The sequence below is a fragment of the Amphiprion ocellaris genome, chromosome 4, assembly GCF_022539595.1.
Source record: "Amphiprion ocellaris isolate individual 3 ecotype Okinawa chromosome 4, ASM2253959v1, whole genome shotgun sequence".
NCBI classification, from domain to species: domain Eukaryota; kingdom Metazoa; phylum Chordata; class Actinopteri; family Pomacentridae; genus Amphiprion; species Amphiprion ocellaris.
Window position 1 is genome coordinate 4,946,776 of NC_072769.1, and position 20,986 is coordinate 4,967,761.

Consider the following 20,986-nt stretch of genomic DNA (forward strand, 5'->3'; position numbering starts at 1 on the left):
GATTGTAGATTGGTACTGGAGACATCAAAACTATAAAAGAATACATATGCAGTTATGTTGTAAACAAAGTCAATGTAAATCTTCAGTATTAATCTACAACGCAGAAAATAATACAATTAAATAAAAAGCACTGGATGAGAATGTGTGTCCAAACTTTTGACTGGTACAGTATATGTACTGCACATGAAGCTGAGGATCCTCGTGTTGGACGGACTCCTCGTCAGCAGGCGGCGCTGTGGAGCTGCAGCTGAAACACGGAGACCCTGAGGAAGTGTGTTTGCGTGTGGTGCTGATGCTGTAGAGATGGAGCAGAGGGAGTGGATCCTGCTCGGCTCTCTGTCGTCCGGACGGAAAGCAACATTCAGGTAAGAAAGCAAACAAAAGAGCAGGTCGTATCGGATACTTTACAAAGCAGCGAACAGGTCGAAGGAACATCGAGCACGAAACCGAAGCGACGCGATGCTTCACTGTGTGTGTGTGTGTGTGTGTGTGTGTGTGTGTGTGTGCGCGCGCGCGCGCGCGCGCGCGCGTGTGTGTGTGTGTGTACATGTGTGTATACGTGTGTATATATGTGTGTGAGGCCACAGGCAGGATGTCGGATCAGTACAACAAAAGCTCAGAATACAATGGATCACATTTGTTGTGTTTTATTGAAAATTAAAGCCAATAGATGTCGGTGCGAAACGTTGTGACAACACCAGAGAAACGTTAGAATAAGGCCTCACGGTAACGGAAGGGAGGGATGAGACGTTCAGGTGCTGCTGAGAGGGTGGGACTGAACAGCGCCGCCTGCCTCCCTCAGCTGCTACTGTTTGGTAATAAATAAAGGAGTCTGTCAAGTTGGAAACCCATCAGCGTGTACAGGTTACAGCCTCCTTTCTGTGGTTTCAATATAGACATAATATAGAAGTCTTAAAAAAATAAACAGTTAAACAATGAAGGAATCAGGATTTTTGGTGGATTTATTTGCTTATTTTTAGGTTTCTGTCAGTGGTGGAATATTTGAAATCCTACCAAAATGTAAGTAAAAGTTATGGAAAAATATTCCACTGATACATTTAGCTTCTGTCTGTCTGTCTGTCTATCTTTTTTTTTTTTAAATCAGGTAAATAGATACATGTCAGTTGATGCCAACACTTCACAACAATTTCTTAGTTTAGTCGAGGGCAGACTGGGTTATATCGCATATCCATATTCTTTACTGTATACAGGATTTTACTTCACCAAATTATGTTTACTGGTGCTTTTTTTAGGACAGCATTAGGAGCAGTAGCATTTTAGGTGAAAAGGTAATTGTAGGGCAACAAAAAGACAATTGCAAGACCAGAAAATTATTAGAAATAAATAAGAGATAATCAGAGTGATCACAAATTATTAACAGTGTAAATAAGAATTAAGCTAATAATTATATTCCTTTTTGGGCCCTTTCTGGATGAGTCAATTTGTTATTGTGTCTAAAAAAGTTTTAGAACACCCCAATTGTAACAGTTTTTTACTGAAAATTTTGCAGTTTAATGTCGTATTGTACTCTGAAATGAAAGCATAGAACAAAAAAAAATAATAATAATAAAAATCATGGAATCAATTTAGAACCCAAAATGTAGCACCTTTGACAGATATAACAGCTGAACACTCGTGTGTTTTCAGGTTTTTTAGCGTATCCCCTGCCACTTACCATTGTACCATTTCAAGCTGTTCATTGGACTTGAACTGCTTGAATTTAAATTAAAAAACTGAAAAAAATTCTGCTGTTCTAAAACTTCTGACTGGTAGTATAGTGTGAAGGTATTAACCGCTGCTCATTTTAACTGCTTCTGTCCTGTCCTCCACCATTTGTGTGTTACTGTACAACAACGTTCGAGCAGTAAGTTAGCCCTACTGCTTTTTTTCTGGTGGATCATCCATTGTAATGGCATTGCTTATCCCCTGCATGTAAATGTTCCATCAAGACAGTTTCACTCGTCACTATTTTGAGGAAACACCAAAGTCATGAGAGTGGTGCAGCCAGATCATTATGTTCACCAGAATGGGCTGGCAAAGTGAGACTAATACAACAATAACCTTTAATATTAAACCTTAAGTTACAATGTGTTAGTAAAGTAAAAATACATCAGTGTACCAAAACTAATACAGTGTTTGGAAAAGATGAAAACATTTTACCAGAAATTAACAGTTTAACCCTCCTGTTGTCCTCATTTACGGGCACCAAAAAATATTGTTTCCTTGTCTGAAAAAAATCCAAAACTTCAGTAAAAAAAATTCCCCAAATTTCTGAAAATTTGCGAAACCTTCAGGAAGAAAATTCCCATAATTCCATAAAAGTTTCCCTTAAAAGTTTTTTAAAAATCCCCCAAATTTGGCAAGAAAATTCTAGTAAATATTTTCAAAAAATAAGTAAAAATCTTCCAAAACAGTCCTAAAAATATCTGAACTGATGCCATATATATCAGTAAAACTTCAGATATTTTCTTAAGAACCAAAATCCAGCGAATTTCGCTGGATTTTGGTTGATTTTTTTGTGAATGTTCTTAAGAAACATTTTTAACATTTCTTTTTTTCCACCAAAAAATTTTCAAAGATTTCCCAAAGATGTTGAAAATGTGGACATCAGAAGTTTCACTGTGAAAATATATTTTTTCCCACATTTTCAAAGTTTAAAACGGGTCAATTTTGACCCACAGGACGACACGGGTTAAAGGAAATTGGTAAAACTGGGAAAGGCTCTCTATTAAAAGTATATCTTCAGTAGGCAGACGCCACTGACTCAGCTGACCAGACTCCTTCGGTTGTCAGCTGGGACCCTGGAAAAGACAACAACGACCTCTGCCAGAGGTACTAAGAGGACAGTTGTCAGTAAATAGTGAAAAAAAGTTTAACCGTTTAATTCCATAAAGCCCACATTGATGTCTTCAGATAGCACGATTTATCTGATCAGCAGGCCTAAATTCCAGGACTTTTCATTTTGTGTTTTGTATGATGAAGAAAATCATTATTATGATTTCAAAATATCTTAAATGATTACTTGTTTACTAACATTTTTTACAGATGAATTTTCTGCTGATAAAGTATTGGAGTGATCAATGAGAGTGATGCTACAGCGTGTCTTTAATGGTAGTCTATTAAAAATGAGAAACCTGCTTCAATAACAACCTCTCTATTTTCAAACAGTGCCACAGAGCTTCTATAGTAGATTATATCCAGCCTGTAAAACGGACCTGTGAGTCTGCCAGAGCTCCTACAGATCACAGGCTTCAATAGAAGTGATTATGTGTACCACTAAAGTGTACTGTGATGGTACCGAGGACTAAACTTTAGCAGCGAATGTCATTAAAAATGCAGAATTTTCTGCAATGTTGACGCAGTTTGACACAACTGGTATGTTGAGGGAGTTAGAAGCAGAGTGGTGTAACCCACAACCAAAATATAGCGTTACAGTGGTGCTTCAAATGTTAAACCATTCTTGAAAACACTAAAATTTAAACCCATTTTATCAAAAACTTCAGAAAGTAGGTTAGACCATTCTGCTTCCAAACCCTTCATGCGTTAGGCCAGATTTCTAGAGTAAGCATCTGAAGTGAGTACACCACATCCAATGATTTTAAATTATATCACCTCACAATAATTGCATGACTTCTAAGTAGAGCAGCGTTGTATTTACTCTTGTGTGAAATAGAAAAAAAACTAAGTTTAGAGTCTCTATATTAAAAATGAAGGCCTCACAGTAGAACCTCAATACAAAAAAGATCAGAACACTTTTCATTACCAAGATTCAGATATTTCATTTTTTCAATAATTCATATGCAAACTTGTATTTTTTAAGAAGGATTCAGTCTTCGTCAGCGTGGAGGATACCACTGTCACACAAATTTCTTGCAAAATGCTCTGTCATTCTTCAGAGGCTGTAATTTTCAGCTATGCTTTGTTGTAGAGGTTGTGTCGCTCCACCTTTGTCTTCAAAATACCCCAAAGGTGTTCCACTGAATTCAAGGTCATAGTTTTTGTCTTTTTCTTCTTTGGAAACTCTTGTGTGATTTTGACAGTGTGTTTTGTACTGTTATCTAGTGGAATATTCTTCTTCTGCCAAATTTCTGCAGAATAGGAGTCATCTTATCAGTCACTATTTTGGTTTATCAACAGTCCAGTATCATCTCACTCCCACCATGGTGCGTTATTGTAAGGACTATGCGTTCACTGTGGTAGTCTATCCTGACCAAAGAATATGCTACCAACATTTATCAGGCTTCTTGTCATGTCAAAACTGTCACAGAAACTCTGGTTTTCTATTGATGGCCTGTTTGTTTTTTAGAACTAAATTGTGAAAGTTGTGTCCTGTCAATGGCATCATTTTAGGAGGATGACTAGCAGCTCAGATGAGTGGTACAAAGGCTCATTTTATCCCTCTGATTACTGTTGCGACTGTGTTGGTCATTAATCTTCGTGTGTCCTTCTCCATCTTTGTCAGATTTTTCAGTTCTTCTGTCAATTCTTTTCCATGTGGAGACATAATGCAGACGTGCAGATAGACACAGTTCATAGGTCCAAAACTGACAGTTCTGGTGTTCACAGATCATTTCCTAAAATCGTTTAGACACATGTACTCCATTAACTTTTGGTGATCACAGGTTTTATGACTTGTGTGTCAGCTATGGGAAGTGTATTCACTTTTGTAGCATTGAGTTTCTACTTTTTTAAATATTCTGCTGTTCAAGTTAGAAATACTGACATTTTTGAGGGGGTTTCAATTTAGAATCATTTGGTACTGAAATGATACTGCACAGAGGTGCACTTCTGTTGTTTGCTGTAGGTTTAGGAGCTTCTTATTTATTCATTAGAATACAAACAACGTCCACATTTATTGACATCTGATATGAAGCTGGCTGTGACGTGCAGGCAAATGCTGTGTTGGATGCAGACAAGATGTAATCAGGGGAATTGAACAACTCATCCAAAGATGTCACTAGACTTATTTTATGTAGAAGTTGCTCACTGGTGCAAAAGCATTAAAAACATGAACAAGTTTCCATGTTTTTGGGCCCGTCGAGGATGCACATTAGTGACCTTCACCAGTTGAGCTGCTCACTTCTTGTTGTCTCTTCATACACTGGATGCCAGACTGAAAGATCTCACCTGCACACTTGACAAACATTCTCGCTTGGTGTATGAGTCAAAATGTTTTCTTGCTTCTGGGCTTGTTTCCACATTTCACAGCCCACTGTATGTTTACATTAGAGATTTTTCTGGCGGCTCCACCCACACATCCTAGCTCAGCCTACAGATTTCACATTGGGAAAACATCACAAATCAAACTCACTTTTCAAAGTTATCAAAAAATTTTACAAACATGAGCTCTCCTTATATTAAAAATTCATAACAGTAAAAATCGATTAAGTTTGAAGCTTGGTGCCAGTTGTTATTATGTCCAGCTGCATAGCTAGTATTAAAGATGCTTACTCAATGCATTCAGGCATTATGCAAAGAATACATGTTGTCAGTGATACGTTTTCACTGGAGGAATCGACTGATAGTGGTGTTGATGATTCCACTCTATGAGTCTGAGGTGGCAGCCCTTGTTTTAATGGTGGCCTATTGGGAAAATGCTTTTGTTTTGAGGTTAAAAAACAGAATTAAATCCCAAACATCATTCATAGTGTGGTATTTGGGGTTTAGTTCAGTTAGTATACATTATGACCACCTGCCTAATATTGTGTTGGTCCCCTTTATGTCGTCGAAAATGCTCTGAACCATTGGTCCTGGACCAGAGGACCTCTCAGGGTGTCCTGTGGGGTCTGGACCAGGACGCTGGCAGTGGATCCTTTGGGTGCTCTGGGTTGTGCAATGGAGAGTCTGGGAATCAAACTGGTTCCACTGTATCCTGATGTTTGATCAGAATATGATCTAGGAAGTTTGGAGGTGAAATCAACGTCTTGGACGACTGTCGTGTTCCTCAAGATGTTTCTGATTGATGTTTTTGCGATATGGTGGGATGCAACTTCCTGCGGGGGTAGGTCAGTGACATTTGGGTTTTCCTTTTACATGAAGAGTGTGTTTGTTCTGGAACAATGTTTATTTGGGTGTCTAAGTCTCATCAACATGGAGGCCAAAATCCAAGGTTTTCCAGCAGAACACCACATAGTAACAATATGATTAATTTTATTCACTTCACCTGTCAGTGGTTTTAATGTTGTTGCTGATCGGTGTATGTTCCACAGGGAGGTTTGGGAGAGTTTGTATTTCTTTAAATCAATCATTGTTGGTGAAGCTAAGCCAAAGATTCTACTGTTCTCGCAAAGAACAAATGAAATTGTTGTGGTGGGATATTTGCAACAAGGGAGACCAGCACTGTCATTAAAATAAATAATCCACTGCAAAAGCTAGCAATGCTGCTGTACTGCATAATGCAAATCTTGAGAAGCAAAACTTGAAGTTTTTAGTGTGATAAGTTGCTTGTTTAAAGGTTGTTTTTGTTTTCTCCCATAGTAAAATGGATTTTGAAAATGGTAGCATGCAGACAGTGGAACGTGGCCAATACCTGCAGCCTGCATCCGATGAGTCAGACCAACCCGAACACAAAGAAAACTTGGAATGAAAACTGCTGCTGTGGAGAACGAGACCAAGTTCAGCTTTGTTTTTGTTTGAGTGTTCATTGTCCTGCCGACCAGCAGCAGTGAAATGAGAAAGAGGAAGTGACGTTTAATGAGGTGGATGTTTGGTTGGTAGGTCGGGAGCTGTCTATGATTGGCTTGTTGTACAGAATTGTTTGCGTTTTTTAGATTTTTAACCCAAGTGATTTTGGCTGCAGCTCAGGCCAGCATTGCTGCACGAGACCTGGAGGTTTCAAAGTGGTGTTGTATCTACTCTCAGATGTACGTCGCTTTGGATTAAAGCGTGTGCTAAATGAAATTGTAGAATTGTGTTGGTGTTAACTTGATGCAAAGTCGTTGCTGCCCCCAGTGCTGCTACGTTTAATGCAGAATTCATTGAATGCTTTCTTTAATAAACCTCTCAGCTGCTCTAAAATGCATAACTCATCTTCTCTGGCTTTGAGTCAAGGCAGCAGACTAAAACTGAGGAAAGCGTTTGATTAACCTAGAAGTTGTTTTTTCCGCTGTGACGTTAGGCTGAAATGAAGAGACTTCCGATCGTTAAAGAGGTGCAAGCCATTTAAACCATTTTCTCACAACCTGTGATCAGAAAACAGACCCAGGAAAAAGATCTCAATATTGTAAAGTTAAAAAAAATTTTAAAAAAGCTTGTGTTTGTCATTACAAATTACAATGCTTCTTACGAAAATAAAAATGGTTTTATTAACCTGAAATGAATATAATGTGGCAATAATTTGATCAAAGCAGAATATTTAATGCTCTGATGAAGCACCAACCAGTCTCCTTTTCTTCCTACAATATTTTAGGGCCTTGACTTCAGTGTGTGAATTAAGCTGGGATGACTTACACTATATTGCCAAAAGTATTTGCTCACCCATCCAAATAATCAGAATCAGGTGTTCCAATCACTTCCATGGCCACAGGTGTATAAAATCAAGCACCTCGGCATGCAGACTGCTTTTACAAACATTTGTGAAAGAATGTGTCGCTCTCAGGAGCTCAGTGAATTCCAGCATGGAACTGTGATAGGATGCCACCTGTGCAACAAATCCAGTTGTGACTCGTGACATTTCCTCGCTCCTAAATATTCCACAGTCAACTGTCAGCTGTATTATAAGAAAGTGGAAGTGTGTGGGAACGACAGCAACTCTGCCACCAAGTGGTAGGACACGTAAACTGATGGAGCGGGGTCAGTGGATGCTGAGGAGCATAGTGCCAAGAGGTCACCAACTTTCTGCAGAATCAATCACTACAGACCTTCAAACTTCATGTGGCCTTCAGATTAGCTCAAGAACAGTGCTTCAGCAGAGAGCTTCATGGAATGGGTTTCCATGGCCCAGCAGCTGCATCCAAGCCATACATCACCAAGTGCAATGCAAAGCGTGGGATGCAGTGGTGTAAAGCAGCCACCACTGGACTCTAGAGCAGTGTAGACACCTTCTCTGGAGTGACCAATCACGCTTCTCCATCTGGCAATCTGATGGACCAGTCTGGGTTTGGAGGTTGCCAGGAGAACCATACTTGTCGGACTGCATTGTGCCAAGTGTAAAGTTTGGTGGAGGGGGGATTATGGTGTGGGCTTGTTTTTCAGGAGCTGGGCTTGGCCCCTTAGTTCCAGTGAAAGGAACTCTGAATGCTTCAGCATACCAAGACATTTTGGACAATTCCATGCTCCCAACTTTGTGGGAACAGTTTGGAGCTGGTCCTTCCTCTTCCAACATGACTGTGCACCAGTGCACAAAGCAAGGTCCATAAAGACATGGATGACAGAGTCTGGTGTGGATGAACTTGACTGGCCTGCACAGAGTCCTGACCTCAACCCCATAGAACACCTGTGGGATGAATTAGAGCAGAGACTGAGAGCCAGACCTTCTGGTCCAACATCAGTGTGTGACCTCACAAATGCACTTCTGGAAGAATGGTCAAAAATTCCCATAAACACACTCCTAAACCTTGTGGACAGCCTTCCCAGAAGAGCTGAAGCTGTTCTAGCTGCAAAGGGTGGACCAACGTCATATTGAACCCTGTGGATTAGGAATGGGATGTCACTTATGTTCATATGCGAGTCAAGGCAGGTGAGCGAATACTTTTGGTAATATAGCGTATGTTGTGAATTGGCACTATATCAATGAAACTAAACAGAGTAAAAGATTGCAAAATGAAACTGTGGAACAAACATCTAAACAAGCAGCAAATCACTGGAGTGTGTAAAACATGTTGACTAACAGTGCCAGTGTTGAGGCTGCACTATTATTTTTAACAAGTAGTTTATATGTAGAAAACTAAACCTAAAATTCTTACACTTTAAAGGTGAAATTCTCTGTACTCATGACTTCATTTATCTTTTCTGTAAATTGATTTAAAGCATCTGCAGGACGAATACAACTCGTTCTCTATATGGTTTTCTCGATTCAAATCAAATATGTGTCCTAAGAAGAGAATATAATTGGCAGGTTATGGTGCTCAACAGCTCCTTGTTTTGATCAAGGAGATGCACAGATGTGGAGATAAAAAAAACATAATAAAATCAATGATTTATGGTATGACAAGTTCAGTGAGAGGAGGTTTGTTCATATTAATCTGCTACAGTCAGCTTACATTTTAGGCACTGGCACTTGAACGTAAGTGATGCTCCTCCAGGGTTGGAGATGGATTACAGCAAGCACAGCCAGTGGAGCTGCAGCTAAAGTTCTTCGATTAATGACACAGAATGCAAAAGACACTACTGTTATCAACAGAATAAGAAAGCAGGTATTTAAGAAATACTTGACAAAGTCAGTTTAGAGGTGCAAAGTTGAAAATGCAGCAAAGGTAAGGTTATTTTATTTATACCCGTGGGTAGATTTGTTTTACAGAAAAATGACTTCATTTGGCGTTCTATTACAAATCAGATGTTGAACTGGACAGACAGGTACTTGCTCGAGTGACAAACAAGACAAAAGACAAAAAGTGTTGCACCATTCATCCAACATAGCAGCAAGGATAGGTAAAAAGATGAGGTAAATAAAAACAAAACGCACTGAAAATAGAATAAAATAAAAACTTTAGGGAAATACAGCATAAACATAAAAATAAACATGGACTGTGCTTATGAAGGCGATAAAAGCGTGGCTGAGGAGACTTTTATTGTGAAGCGCAGACCGGATGTAGTGGTGGTGCTCAGTGACGGCAGCTTGACGCGGGTTTGACGCTGTGGCGCTGCAGTGCGGACAAACAGGCTGGAGCCGGAGAACCTGACACCCACTGGCCGCCTCTCACAGCCGAGCAGGTCCGCCTCAGCCGGGCTTCTGCATCCGCTTTTGTCCGGGGTCTGAGCTCCCGGTGCCGCAGGACGGAGGGAGGTTCAGTCCGCGTCCTCCCGTTCAGCTGCAGCGGCGAAGAACCGGAGGAGGACCGGGGGAGGACCGGGACCCGGACAGCAGTGAGCGCTCAGACTCTGAGGGACATTCACCTGTTTTTACTGCCGGACTGAGCCGGAGCTGCTCTGCTTTGACATCGGGGACCGCTAGAGGAGAAATAAATGGTGGTTTAGTCCTGCGGGAGCGTGAGGCCCAAAGCCCGGCCCCCCTTCAGAGGAACGGTGGGTTTTCTGGACCAGGACGTTTTGTGCCGACATAAAATCCCAGATGAAGATTCCCAAAAAGCGGAAAAGGAGCGGACGGTGCGCCAGGTAGGCCTGATCCGGGCCAAAGCTGGTCCGGACCGCACACATCATTCAGTGGGTGTGAGTCCCGCAGCAATGCGTTAAATCAACTTACTGATCCGCATCAGAGAGGTTTGATTAGAAACAGGCCTGATGATCTTTTAGACCGGCACCGATGCGGATTGTGTCACTGTAATGATCTTTAATTCATAGCCTGGGTCAGTCCGGGCCAGATTTATTGATCAGCAGGATGTGATGGTGCGCATGCGCACGTAGGACCCATGACTGTGCACTGCAGAGAGGAGATTGAGTCTGAGTGATGCAGAGGGAGGCAGAGAGGGAGGGGGAAGTGTTCATTCATCTCTATATTTACCTCAGTTTGTTTTAACATCAACATTCATCCTGTTAGAAATAAATCCCGTACAGTATCAACTGAGCTTCATTTTGTTGCCAGTGTTTTCTATTCTGAACACTGCACACAATCGAAACATGCTATTTTTGATTTGTCAAATGTCATTATCAGAACAGAACAGGCAAAAAAAATACGTTTTTTAAAAAAGCATGAAGATATTTGAGAATAACGGTCGTGCCAAAATTCAGTCATAAAAAAACTGAGAAAAATCCCATTTTCAGTAAAGAAAAACTAAAAAAATAAAAACATAAAATAAAAAATAATCGAATCAAAGTGAGCGTCGTCAAACAATGTTATTTAAGTCAGCTTTTTACAAAATCAACAAATGAAGAGCTTATTTAAACTTTTATGTTCACTTGATATAAAATGCTTGCAGGGAATAAAATTAACTAGAATTAAATAGTGAGATTATTGCTGTAATTCAATAATTTCTTTATTTGTTGATTTAACATTTTAGCAGACTGACACTTATTGGGACTGTTTACAGCCAGTGATCAGTGTATACTACGTGGTTTCAATGAGTCTCAATATTTCGTAGCCACACTTTGTACATTTAACAGCACATTTAACATAAAACTGAAGTGAATACTGAACCAAACTGTGACTGAGTGTGATATATCGTATACCAAAAATGATATATTATACTTAGCTATTTCTCCAAATCATTTAGCCTTAATGATTTATTTTCTCAAATTTTGGAATTTTTAATATGGAAGCTTTTATTCATTATTAAAACAACTTATTTTTGAGAAATCAATTGCCATCAACAAACACAGACAAGGAAATGCTATGTAAACGAATAGTGTGAGTGTCCATCCTGTGAACATACATGATGAGGACAAAGTATTAGGAAGGCAGTTTAGTCCACCACCACTAACCATGACCTTCATCGCAAACACTGAATGAAATCTTCAGAAAAGTAGAATCTATGGCAGTGCTGTGCTGGTTGGCATTAAATTTCTCTAGCAAAGTGCCCAGTGAGTGTACGGGGTGTAGTAAGTACGGAATTCCATTTGTGCCAAAATCCAGTTTGAATGACTTCATCTTCGTCAACCTTCAAACAACAAACCAAGTCATTTTTTGCACATTTTTCAGACGTTATCACTGAACTTTCATCTTCATTTGATGTCACTTGTGTGTTAATTGTTTTCTGTTTGTTTTGTTTTTACACTTGTTTCTTCATTTGGTGACTTAAGCTGTTGGGATTTGTTGCCATGTGGTCTTTGAAGGAATGCAATTTTATATTTTTAAAATAATTCATTACATTCTTTTTTGCACACACAAAATGTAAAATACAGAAGAATTTTAAGATTAACTCGTAAAACAAACCAACTTATGATGTGTTCCCAAACTGATATGTTTGCACAGTTTGACAAATTTTGCATTCAAATGTGTAACTTTAGATCTTGTTTATTATATTTTCAAGAGACGCCATTTGGCTCGTGCTTCTGCAGCAGCAGAAACACTGAGCTGCTGTCTGACCTCAGCATCTATGCTCAGATGACGGATTTGAAACTGTGCTGTGGTCGTTATTCTCCTTTTCCGCCTGATGAGTGATTCACCAAAACACTTCTAGCTCAGTTTAAAAAAGATTCATTTGTCCAGAGTGTTTGCCTCCTCCTCAGAGTGATATATCATTTGATTGCTAGCTTCATGGAAATAGAAGTCATGAGAACCATCTGAATAATCCTTTTTTTTTTCAACTTTGGTGAACCATAACATGAATTTGTTGAATACTCTCAACCTTTTAGGATATTGGAAGGACAAATGGAGGAAGCTCTCATGGGTTATTGGCTGTGTGTCACCCTACAGTTTTCTGTTGGAGTTTACACTGATCCACAGTGATACTTTTAAATAAACCATTAAAAACTAGACTGTTAACTGTCAGTTAGCGAGCACATTTGCATTTTTTTTCTTCTTATTGAGTGAAGTGGTGAACTACTTTGAAAACAACATGGCGGCTTGAAGCCTGCTGCAGATGTTGTGGCCGATTAGCATTAGCACGGTGCCAGCTACGTTGGGTCATCAGCTAGTTTCATTGGGCCGTTATGAATCAAATATGACAAACTGCATGTTTAAAAGCACACAGTTTTAAGATACTGACACCACAGCACGCTGTTTTCATCGTAAGAGCCCAGTGAACAACATGTTTCCAAACTTTTATATATTTTTTCAATAGATAAGGGGGTGAATGTTAAGTCATTAAAGTGCTAGACTTAAAAATAAGCTTCATAATGGATCGAGGTGATGTTTGGATATCTGCATTTTGATTCTAACTAGTCATGATTGTAGTTCAAGTTATCTTAAAATCCTTTCCAGTTCCGTATATCCTATAAAATTCCAATCAGTCCCTGTGTAACTATAGCTCGTCACAATGACGCTGTTAATAGTTGGAATTTTAATTACGAATGGTCAGACTTAGCTAGTAAGTGCACATGTACCATCTGTAGTAGAAGTTTGTATTTCAGCCCATCAAGATGACAATCAGTCATTGGAAGTATGTTACTATTGGTCGCTCAGCTACAGAATCTTTAGAGGGTGAATATTTACACTACCATTTGAAAATTTGGGGTCATCCAGACAATTCCATGTTTTCCATGAAAACTCACACTTTTATTCATGTGTTAACATAACTGCACAAGGGTTTTCTAATAATTAATTAGCCTTTCAACACCATTAGCTAACACAATGTAGCATTAGAACACAGGAGTGATGGTTGCTGGAAATGTTCCTCTGTACCCCTATGGAGATATTCCATTAAAAATCAGCTGTTTCCAGCTAGAATAGTCATTTACCACATTAACAATGTCTAGACTGGATTTCTGATTCATTTAATGTTATTTTCATTGAAGGAAACTGCTTTTCTTTCAAAAATAAGGACATTTCTAAATGACCCCAAACTTTTGAATGGTAGTGTATGTCAGGAATTAAAGCTAAGCTAACCACCTCTGGCTACATTGGAAAAATCACTTTTACAGACACAATCTTAAATCGTGAAGTATCTTGCTGAATCAGCAGCCTTAGACTCTGTCTCATGCACCACCGTATGTAGTTTGGCTGGAAGACAGCATAAGAGCATTAGCATTATTCATTAGGTAGAATTTTGACTGGCTGGAGGTGAAGCTGTCTCCTCACCTCCAGCCAATCAGAATGGGTGGTCATGAATAATACAAAAGTTATGAATATAGTCCTGGCTGTAAGGAAAAAAGGATTTACAGAAATCTAAACAGCTTTTGGGGAACAAACTGCCACAGTACCAGCTCTTTAACAAGAACAAACAATCAGAACACAACCAACAATCAATAGATGTGGAACACAGTCTGTGAATTTTAGTCTCAGTTTTTGCCACGGTGTGTTCATCTGAAGCAAAAAGCAGCATTGTTGTGCCAGAGCTGACAGTGTTTTGGTGAATCTGACGCCACAGGTTTGCCTAGTGAAGATGACTGTATTTGCTGTCTGAGGATACAAAGGTGTTAACGCGGTGTACGAAGGCCTAACTGCTCCACCTCGTCTGTGATGTGGGGTCGGACGGCTGCAGCAGTCGGTGGTCGTTGTCCTCCTCCTCCTCCACTCCTTGGTTAACTGTGCCCTCTGTTCTGGCTTTGTAGGCTAACACAGGAACAGGAAGGGTTTTGTCCCGCTCAGGATTTGTTGTAAGCCGTCAGGTTTTCCGGGAGCTCAGAACTATGGTGAGCTCTGACTTCATGAGATCAAAACTGGAATGATGCAAACCCAGCTTCTGGCCGAGCACCCCTACCCCCTCCCGCCCAGAAACAGATTAGTCGATTTGTAGGTGAAGAAGAGAAGAAGAAGACGAGACGGAGGTTTGACTCTAGTGAAAGTGTCTGTTAGGATGTTTCTCTCTGATCTGCTGCTGAGACGCTTCACCACAGCTGCTGGACCAGAGTTCCTGTCTTATACACTAATTTTACACTACACTGCAGATTATCAATACAAATGTTACCTTATAATATCACAGCATGAAATACAACAACACAACAAGCTATAATAAAGTGTAATACAATACTGTGCAATAATATGATGCTAAATGGTACAATATACTGCACATTAACATTTGATACAGTATGATGTAGTTTATTATAATACAGAACTACACGATACTAACCCTTACCAAAACATAACTGTACCAAACTGTAAAACAGCATATGATAGATTACAATACGAAGCATTACTGTAGGCTCTGATACTACCTACATGAATCATTTTATGACACTAAACTATAATTTACACTAGACTGCTGATATGTATGTCGTGTGACGCCCTGCAACATGTACAGTTTAAAACACTTTATCATACAGTAAATGATACTAAACAGTAGTATACAACACCACATGTCACACTCCGCTATTTAATAATACATCACATTACTACTATAGTACTAGAACTAACTATTAACTAACTAGACTACAACAAACTACACGTTGCATGTCATACTAAATGTACATATTTTTTATATTTTTCTCGATACAAATACCATACTACAAAATAGTACTTAATAGGTACTTAATTGTACTAACAACACTATAATTGTAATTGCACAATGTACTAACTGTACTATAAAATTCTTAATGTTCATGCTACATTACAATATCAAGCTACACACATGGCACTAGTTTATTTATTGCTTTTGGCACTACATTAAAAAAGTACTGTATTCAATTCTACCAATGTGTTCTCTGCAAACTACTCTATACAGCAACATATGCCCCTGTATTATTTTATTGTGTTACATTCCTGTAGGTCTGAACGGCTCCTCTGTGCTTGCTGTTGTGTAAGACTGTTGTGGTGTATTCGAGGAACCGTGTGGTCCCGCCTACTGCAGTGATTGGCGGCTCAGCAGTGCGTTGGGGCCTGCAGCAGGCTTCACTACATCTCCAGTGTTACAGGGACTCCCAGCTGTTGACCGCTGTGCAGCTGATGATGATGATGATGATGATGATGGTGGTGATGATGATGATGCTGTTTAACAGAACTGTAACACTGCAGGTGCAGGGAAGCCTCCTCCCCTCCTTCCCAGTCCGTCCAGTCCTCCATCAGAGCTGGTCTGACTGGAAACACAGCGGACACTCTCCATTATTATCTGCAGTCCGCCCGAGCTCTGCATGCACTGATGACGGCCCGTGGCATTGCATGCAGAACAGCATGGTTTGGGGACTGACATGCATCACTTAGAACGTAAGATTTTCCCCATGAATCCACTGAAAGCTGATAACCATTCATGGCAGATACGGCAGAGTAAAACCAGCTCAGGCTGACTGACCACAGAGCACTACGGTAACAGGTGCTTAGTGATGAATGTAGCTGTGAGAGTGATGCTCAGACCTGCTGATGTTAGTGTTTCAGTGTTGAACCAGGTGATCTTCCACTAACTAGTTAATGAACACTGCTTATGCTTGTGTAGTTTAGACTAACTAGTTCCTCCAGTGCTTTGCTACTTTGCAGATGCAACTTTTAACCAAATTTCAAACAATTATATGCAGGAGCATCCAAGTTTGCCCAGTCTTTACAATGACCCAAAAATGAAAAAAAAAGCTCTTCAAATTTAAGTTTAGCAGGACCAAATGTGTTGAGATCTGTAAGACTTTGTTTCTGCTTTTCTCAGGCAGAGTCCACTCCCAGGCTGTTTGTCCCCCAACAAGCTCCTCTAACGCAGATCTCATAAAACTGTTTCTAACCCAGACTCATCCAGCTCATCGTCGGATACCTCGATCTAACTGCTTGATTCACAGAGGTTGTTGGGAGCTGCTCTCAACTTGGGAGTGTACATACGCCACCTGCCAGGCAGAGTTCAAGATCCTGAGTTTAACTTTATGGCTGGTTTCTTTGCTAAAACACGCCTTTGGACCCAAATAACAAATCAAGTTATTTGTCACAGCATGTCAAAATGATTCTGGTGCCCCCATCGGGAAGAACCTTTACGGCTGACCTGTGCTTCCACTGGAAGGGCTGGGGATCTTGTGTTGAACCAATATCAAAACAGTTCTCTTTTTCCTTTTTAGCAAAACCCCACCTTAGTAAATATTAGGAAAATATTCTGAAGTTTGACACCAGCTTTCAGTGTGGCACAGTCTTTGGTAGGATATATTTCAGTCTATTGTTGAGGTTGAATGCCCAGCCCTTATCAATATCAGTAATTATTTATTTGTGCATTTCCTGTTGACTTTCAGTATTCAGTAAGTTCAATATTTTGAGAAATCCTCCTGCTGAGAGTCAGGTTTTCAGACTGATGCCACTCTCATGTCTGTAGAGTAAATGTGAAGCTGCAGCCAGTAGTTAGTTATCATAACTTTAAGACTGGGAACAGGGGAAACTGTAAAAAAAAATGATTTTACAAAAAAGTTTATGATGGACTGTTTGCTAGCTGGGAGCAGTAATCAAGCAATCAAGCTAAGCTAAAGGCCTGGACTTGAGAATATCTGACTCGCAGCAAGAAAGAGAAGAGGCAAATTCCTCAGAAAATCCATAAAAAGTTGCAAATTTTAAGCACAGTTTGTGGACTACTTCCACTTCTAGTTGTGCTTGAGTTATGTTGGGATGTGTTCCTTTGCCATGTTCATGGTTGTTACTTCAGATGGTCGATTAAAATCCAGCCTGTTCTGATCTCTGGTGATTTGCTCGATCTGATGGCTGCCGAGCCGTTGCAGCAACAAACCTGCAGTAGCCGTCAGGATGAGAGCACAGCGTCCGGCTGCTTCCTCTGCAGATATGATATTTGCTCCAGTTACTGCAAATACCATCACTCTCCCCCACCTCAATCCCAACTGCAACCCCCCTCCCCCACCGGCCTGTAGCCTGATCCAGCTGAAGAATGGCTTCTAATGGCAGCCAGCCATCTCTAATGCCTGTTGTTTACTGGACTGCTGTGACTGTCCCAGCACAGGGCTGTGCTGTGTGAGACTGGGAGTACCAGCAGAATCTTTTTAATGCGCTGACTCCTCTGTCTTGCTTTTACTCCCTTCCTTTCTTACTTCCTTTCCTTATCTCCTCCCCCCTCCTCACAGATAAATGGCTCTTTTAAGCTGGGAGCTGCTCGTGTTCTGTCTAACTGGCAGATGCAGTGCCTAGTCCCCGGCCTCCAGGACAACGCCAACATGAACGGGACGTCCGAGCAGGCCGACATCCTGCCGTCAAACTGCATGGTTAAAGACCGATGGAAAGTGGTGAGTCAGGAAACCTCCCCATCCCTCAGTTCAGTTTACACATTCTGTGGTGCAGCTTTTAAAAGCTTTGACTATGACGTTTCCCCCCAAAACATTTCAGGGATGTAGAAGCAGACGAAACTGAGTTTTATATAATTTCTGTAATGTTTTATGGTCTAGATTTTAATGGTAAAGTGGTCTAACCCACAACCCAAATGTAGCGTTACAGTGATGCTTTGAATGTTAGACCATTTCTTGAAAACACAAAACTTTGAACCCACTTTTCTCAAAAACTACAGAAAGTGGGATAGACCACTCTGCTTCCAAACCCTTCAATCAAGAATTTTTAAAAACTTTTTCAAATATGTAGTATTAAATTTTATTTTGCTATAATTATTTCAACTATTTGTTTTCCTTCTATTCTTCCAGTTGTTTTTATTAGAATTTTTACATTGCAAAATATGATTATTGACATAAATAATTATACAGCATTAAATACATTATTATTATTATTATTATTATTATTATTATTATTATTATTATTATTATTATTATTATTATTATTATTATTATTATTATTAATGTTATTATAAACACACCATTCTAAAGTTATCATTGTTATAATAATAATAATAATAACTTTAGAATTGTGTGTTTTTTATTAATATTTTTAAATCCTGTTCTTTGCACATGATTTTCATAAAAATGGAAATAATTATCATGAAGAGGAAAAAGCCCCAGAAAGCCATGTTCATAATATCCACAATGCCAGAGATACATGTAGGTCAACAATAATAGTAATAACAATAATTATAGTAATAATGATGGTGATAACAACAATAAAGGTTGAAGGCTTTCGTAAGCATGTTTTATGTTTTGAGACCTAAACAAAGTAAGTTAAGACTCCACTATCTAACTGTCCTGGCAGACGAATCCAAATTTTCTATTAAAATGTCCAGCTGCATCTCAAAATCTTAAATCTCTTAATGATCGTACATTTTAGAACACTGCAACATAACTGGCTGCTTAAAATATTGAATTCACGAACTGCTTTGTGTTTTTAAGGAAAGTGAAATCCAGAAGACAAACACAAATCCCTCATAGACAAAATAAAAAGAATTAGACTCTCAAATCTCCAACAATGAGTATCATTTTGCATCATATTGTAATTCAAGTAGTCTGAGAGGAAACTAGTCTTCTGCACCTCCTCCTGGCTCAGTTTGAAGGCTTCAGGCAGATCTTTGCATGTTTGATGGGACTTAAAACAGAGAGAGGAGCTGCAGAATGAAGAGTGTATGCATTTTTAGGAATAAATATTCAAATTTAGTGTATATGTTTTTTTTTTCAAATTATGAATTGTTTTCTTCCTTTTCCTGATTTCTGTCTACTGCAGCTTTAAATTAATTGAAAAACTGAAGGCAGAAAACAGTCATGTCAAAAATTTACTCAAGTATTTCTATTCTATTTCACAAAACATGTCATAAGCGCATCTAGACACATATACACTGCTGCTGTGACTTTCTCTGCTCTCTGGAATAAGAAGTTACATAATGCAGCTCCTGCCTCAGCCAGTCAGTACGCAGTGTGGAGCCTGCAGGCTGTTTGCACTTCACTCATCAATTTACTGTCTCCACTAAAACACCGTGGTCCAACGGGCCATCAAGTAAAGACAAAAAGAAAGAGATGAGATGAAATGAAGGAGAAAAGGGGGAAATGGAAAAGTGACAAAAGGAAAGAGGAGAAAACTTGTAGTGTTTAAGAGTAAGGGACAAAAGAGTGATCAAAAAAGAAAAGAAGATACACGGATGCAGGAAGAATGACAAGTGAAGCCTCTGTTACTTTATAGGCTGTTTAATCCTTTGTTTTTTAAATGATGGTATGAATTCTGTGACTGGAAGTGGAAGAAAAACGAGCAGAAAGGGAAATGAAAAGGCCATAAAGAAAAGGCACTATCTAGAAGGAGAAAGGACAAAAGAAGTGTACAAGAAATTAAGAGGAAGGAAAAAAGTGAAGAAAACTAAAATTAGTAAAATGAAGATGGAAACAAGTATTGATGCATCCTTAGAGTCTTAGATTTTTACACCTATACCATACACTCACTGGCCACTTTATTAGGTCCTCCTTGCTAGTACAAGGTTGGACCCCATTTTGCCTTCAAAACTGTCTTAATTCTTTGTGGCATACTTTGAAGAAGGCGTTGGAAACAGAGGTTTTAGTCCATGTTGACATGATAGTTGGAGATTTGTCGGCTGCACATCCATGATGCAAATCTCCCGTTCCACCACATCCCAAAGGTTCTATTGGATTGAGATCTGGTGACTGTGGTGGTCATTGGAGTCCAATGAACTCATTGCCATGTTCAAAGAACCAGTTTGAGATGATTTGAGTTTTGTGACATGGTGCATTATCCGTCTGGAAGTAGTCATCTGAAGATGGTCCGCTGTGGTCATAAAGGGATAGACATGGATTGCAACAATACTCAGGTAGGCTGTGGTGTTTAATAGTTGTGACGGTGATATCTGGATATTTATTTTGAGATCTGAATATACACCACCAGCTGCAGCCTAGACTATTGATACAAGGCAGGATGGATCCATGCTTTATGTTGTTTACGCCAAATTCTGACCTTCTGAATGTTGAAGCTGAAATGGAGACTCATCAGACCAAGCAACAGTTTCCAGTCTTCTATTGTCCAGTGTTGGTGAGCCTGTGTGAATTGTAGCCTCAGTTTCCTTTTCTTACCTGACAGGAACAGCACCTGGTGTGGTCTTCTGCTGTTGTAGCCCATCTTCTTCAAGATTGGACGTGTTGTGCGTTCAGAGATGGTATTCTGCATTCTTTGGTTGTAACCAGTGGTTATTTGAGTTACTGTTTCCTTTCTATCATCTCCAACCAGTCTGCCCATTTTCCTCTAACCTCTCACATCAACAAGGCATTTTGGACCACACAGCTCACTGGATATTTTCTCTTTTTCTGACCATTCTCTGTAAACCCTAGAGATGGTTGTGCGTGAAAATCCCAGTAGATCAGCAGTTTCTGAAATACTCAGACTAACCATGCCACATTCAAAGTCACTTAAATCCCCCTTTTTCCACATTCTGATGCTCGGTTTGAACTTCAGCAAGCTGTCTTGACCACGTCTACATGCCTAAATGCATCGAGTTGCGAT

At 39.6% G+C, this 20,986-nt stretch overlaps 1 protein-coding gene across 3 annotated transcripts in view; it reads left to right on the forward strand.

The window, feature by feature from the left end:
- Positions 1 to 265: 265 nt before the first annotated feature.
- ttbk1a (tau tubulin kinase 1a) overlaps positions 266 to 20,986 on the forward strand; it is a 66,625-nt gene continuing 45,904 nt past the window's right edge. Inside the window, exons 1-3 of one of the 3 annotated variants that reach the window (XM_055009763.1) lie at positions 9,767 to 10,272; positions 14,266 to 14,346; positions 17,680 to 17,838. In XM_055009763.1, coding sequence (XP_054865738.1) covers positions 14,344 to 14,346; positions 17,680 to 17,838 — 162 coding nt within the window. In that variant the 5' untranslated portion in view covers positions 9,767 to 10,272; positions 14,266 to 14,343. Of the gene's footprint in view, positions 366 to 9,766; positions 10,273 to 14,265; positions 14,347 to 17,679; positions 17,839 to 20,986 lie in introns of those variants that run through there. The other 2 variants (XM_055009765.1, XM_055009764.1) reach the window with 2 other exon arrangements.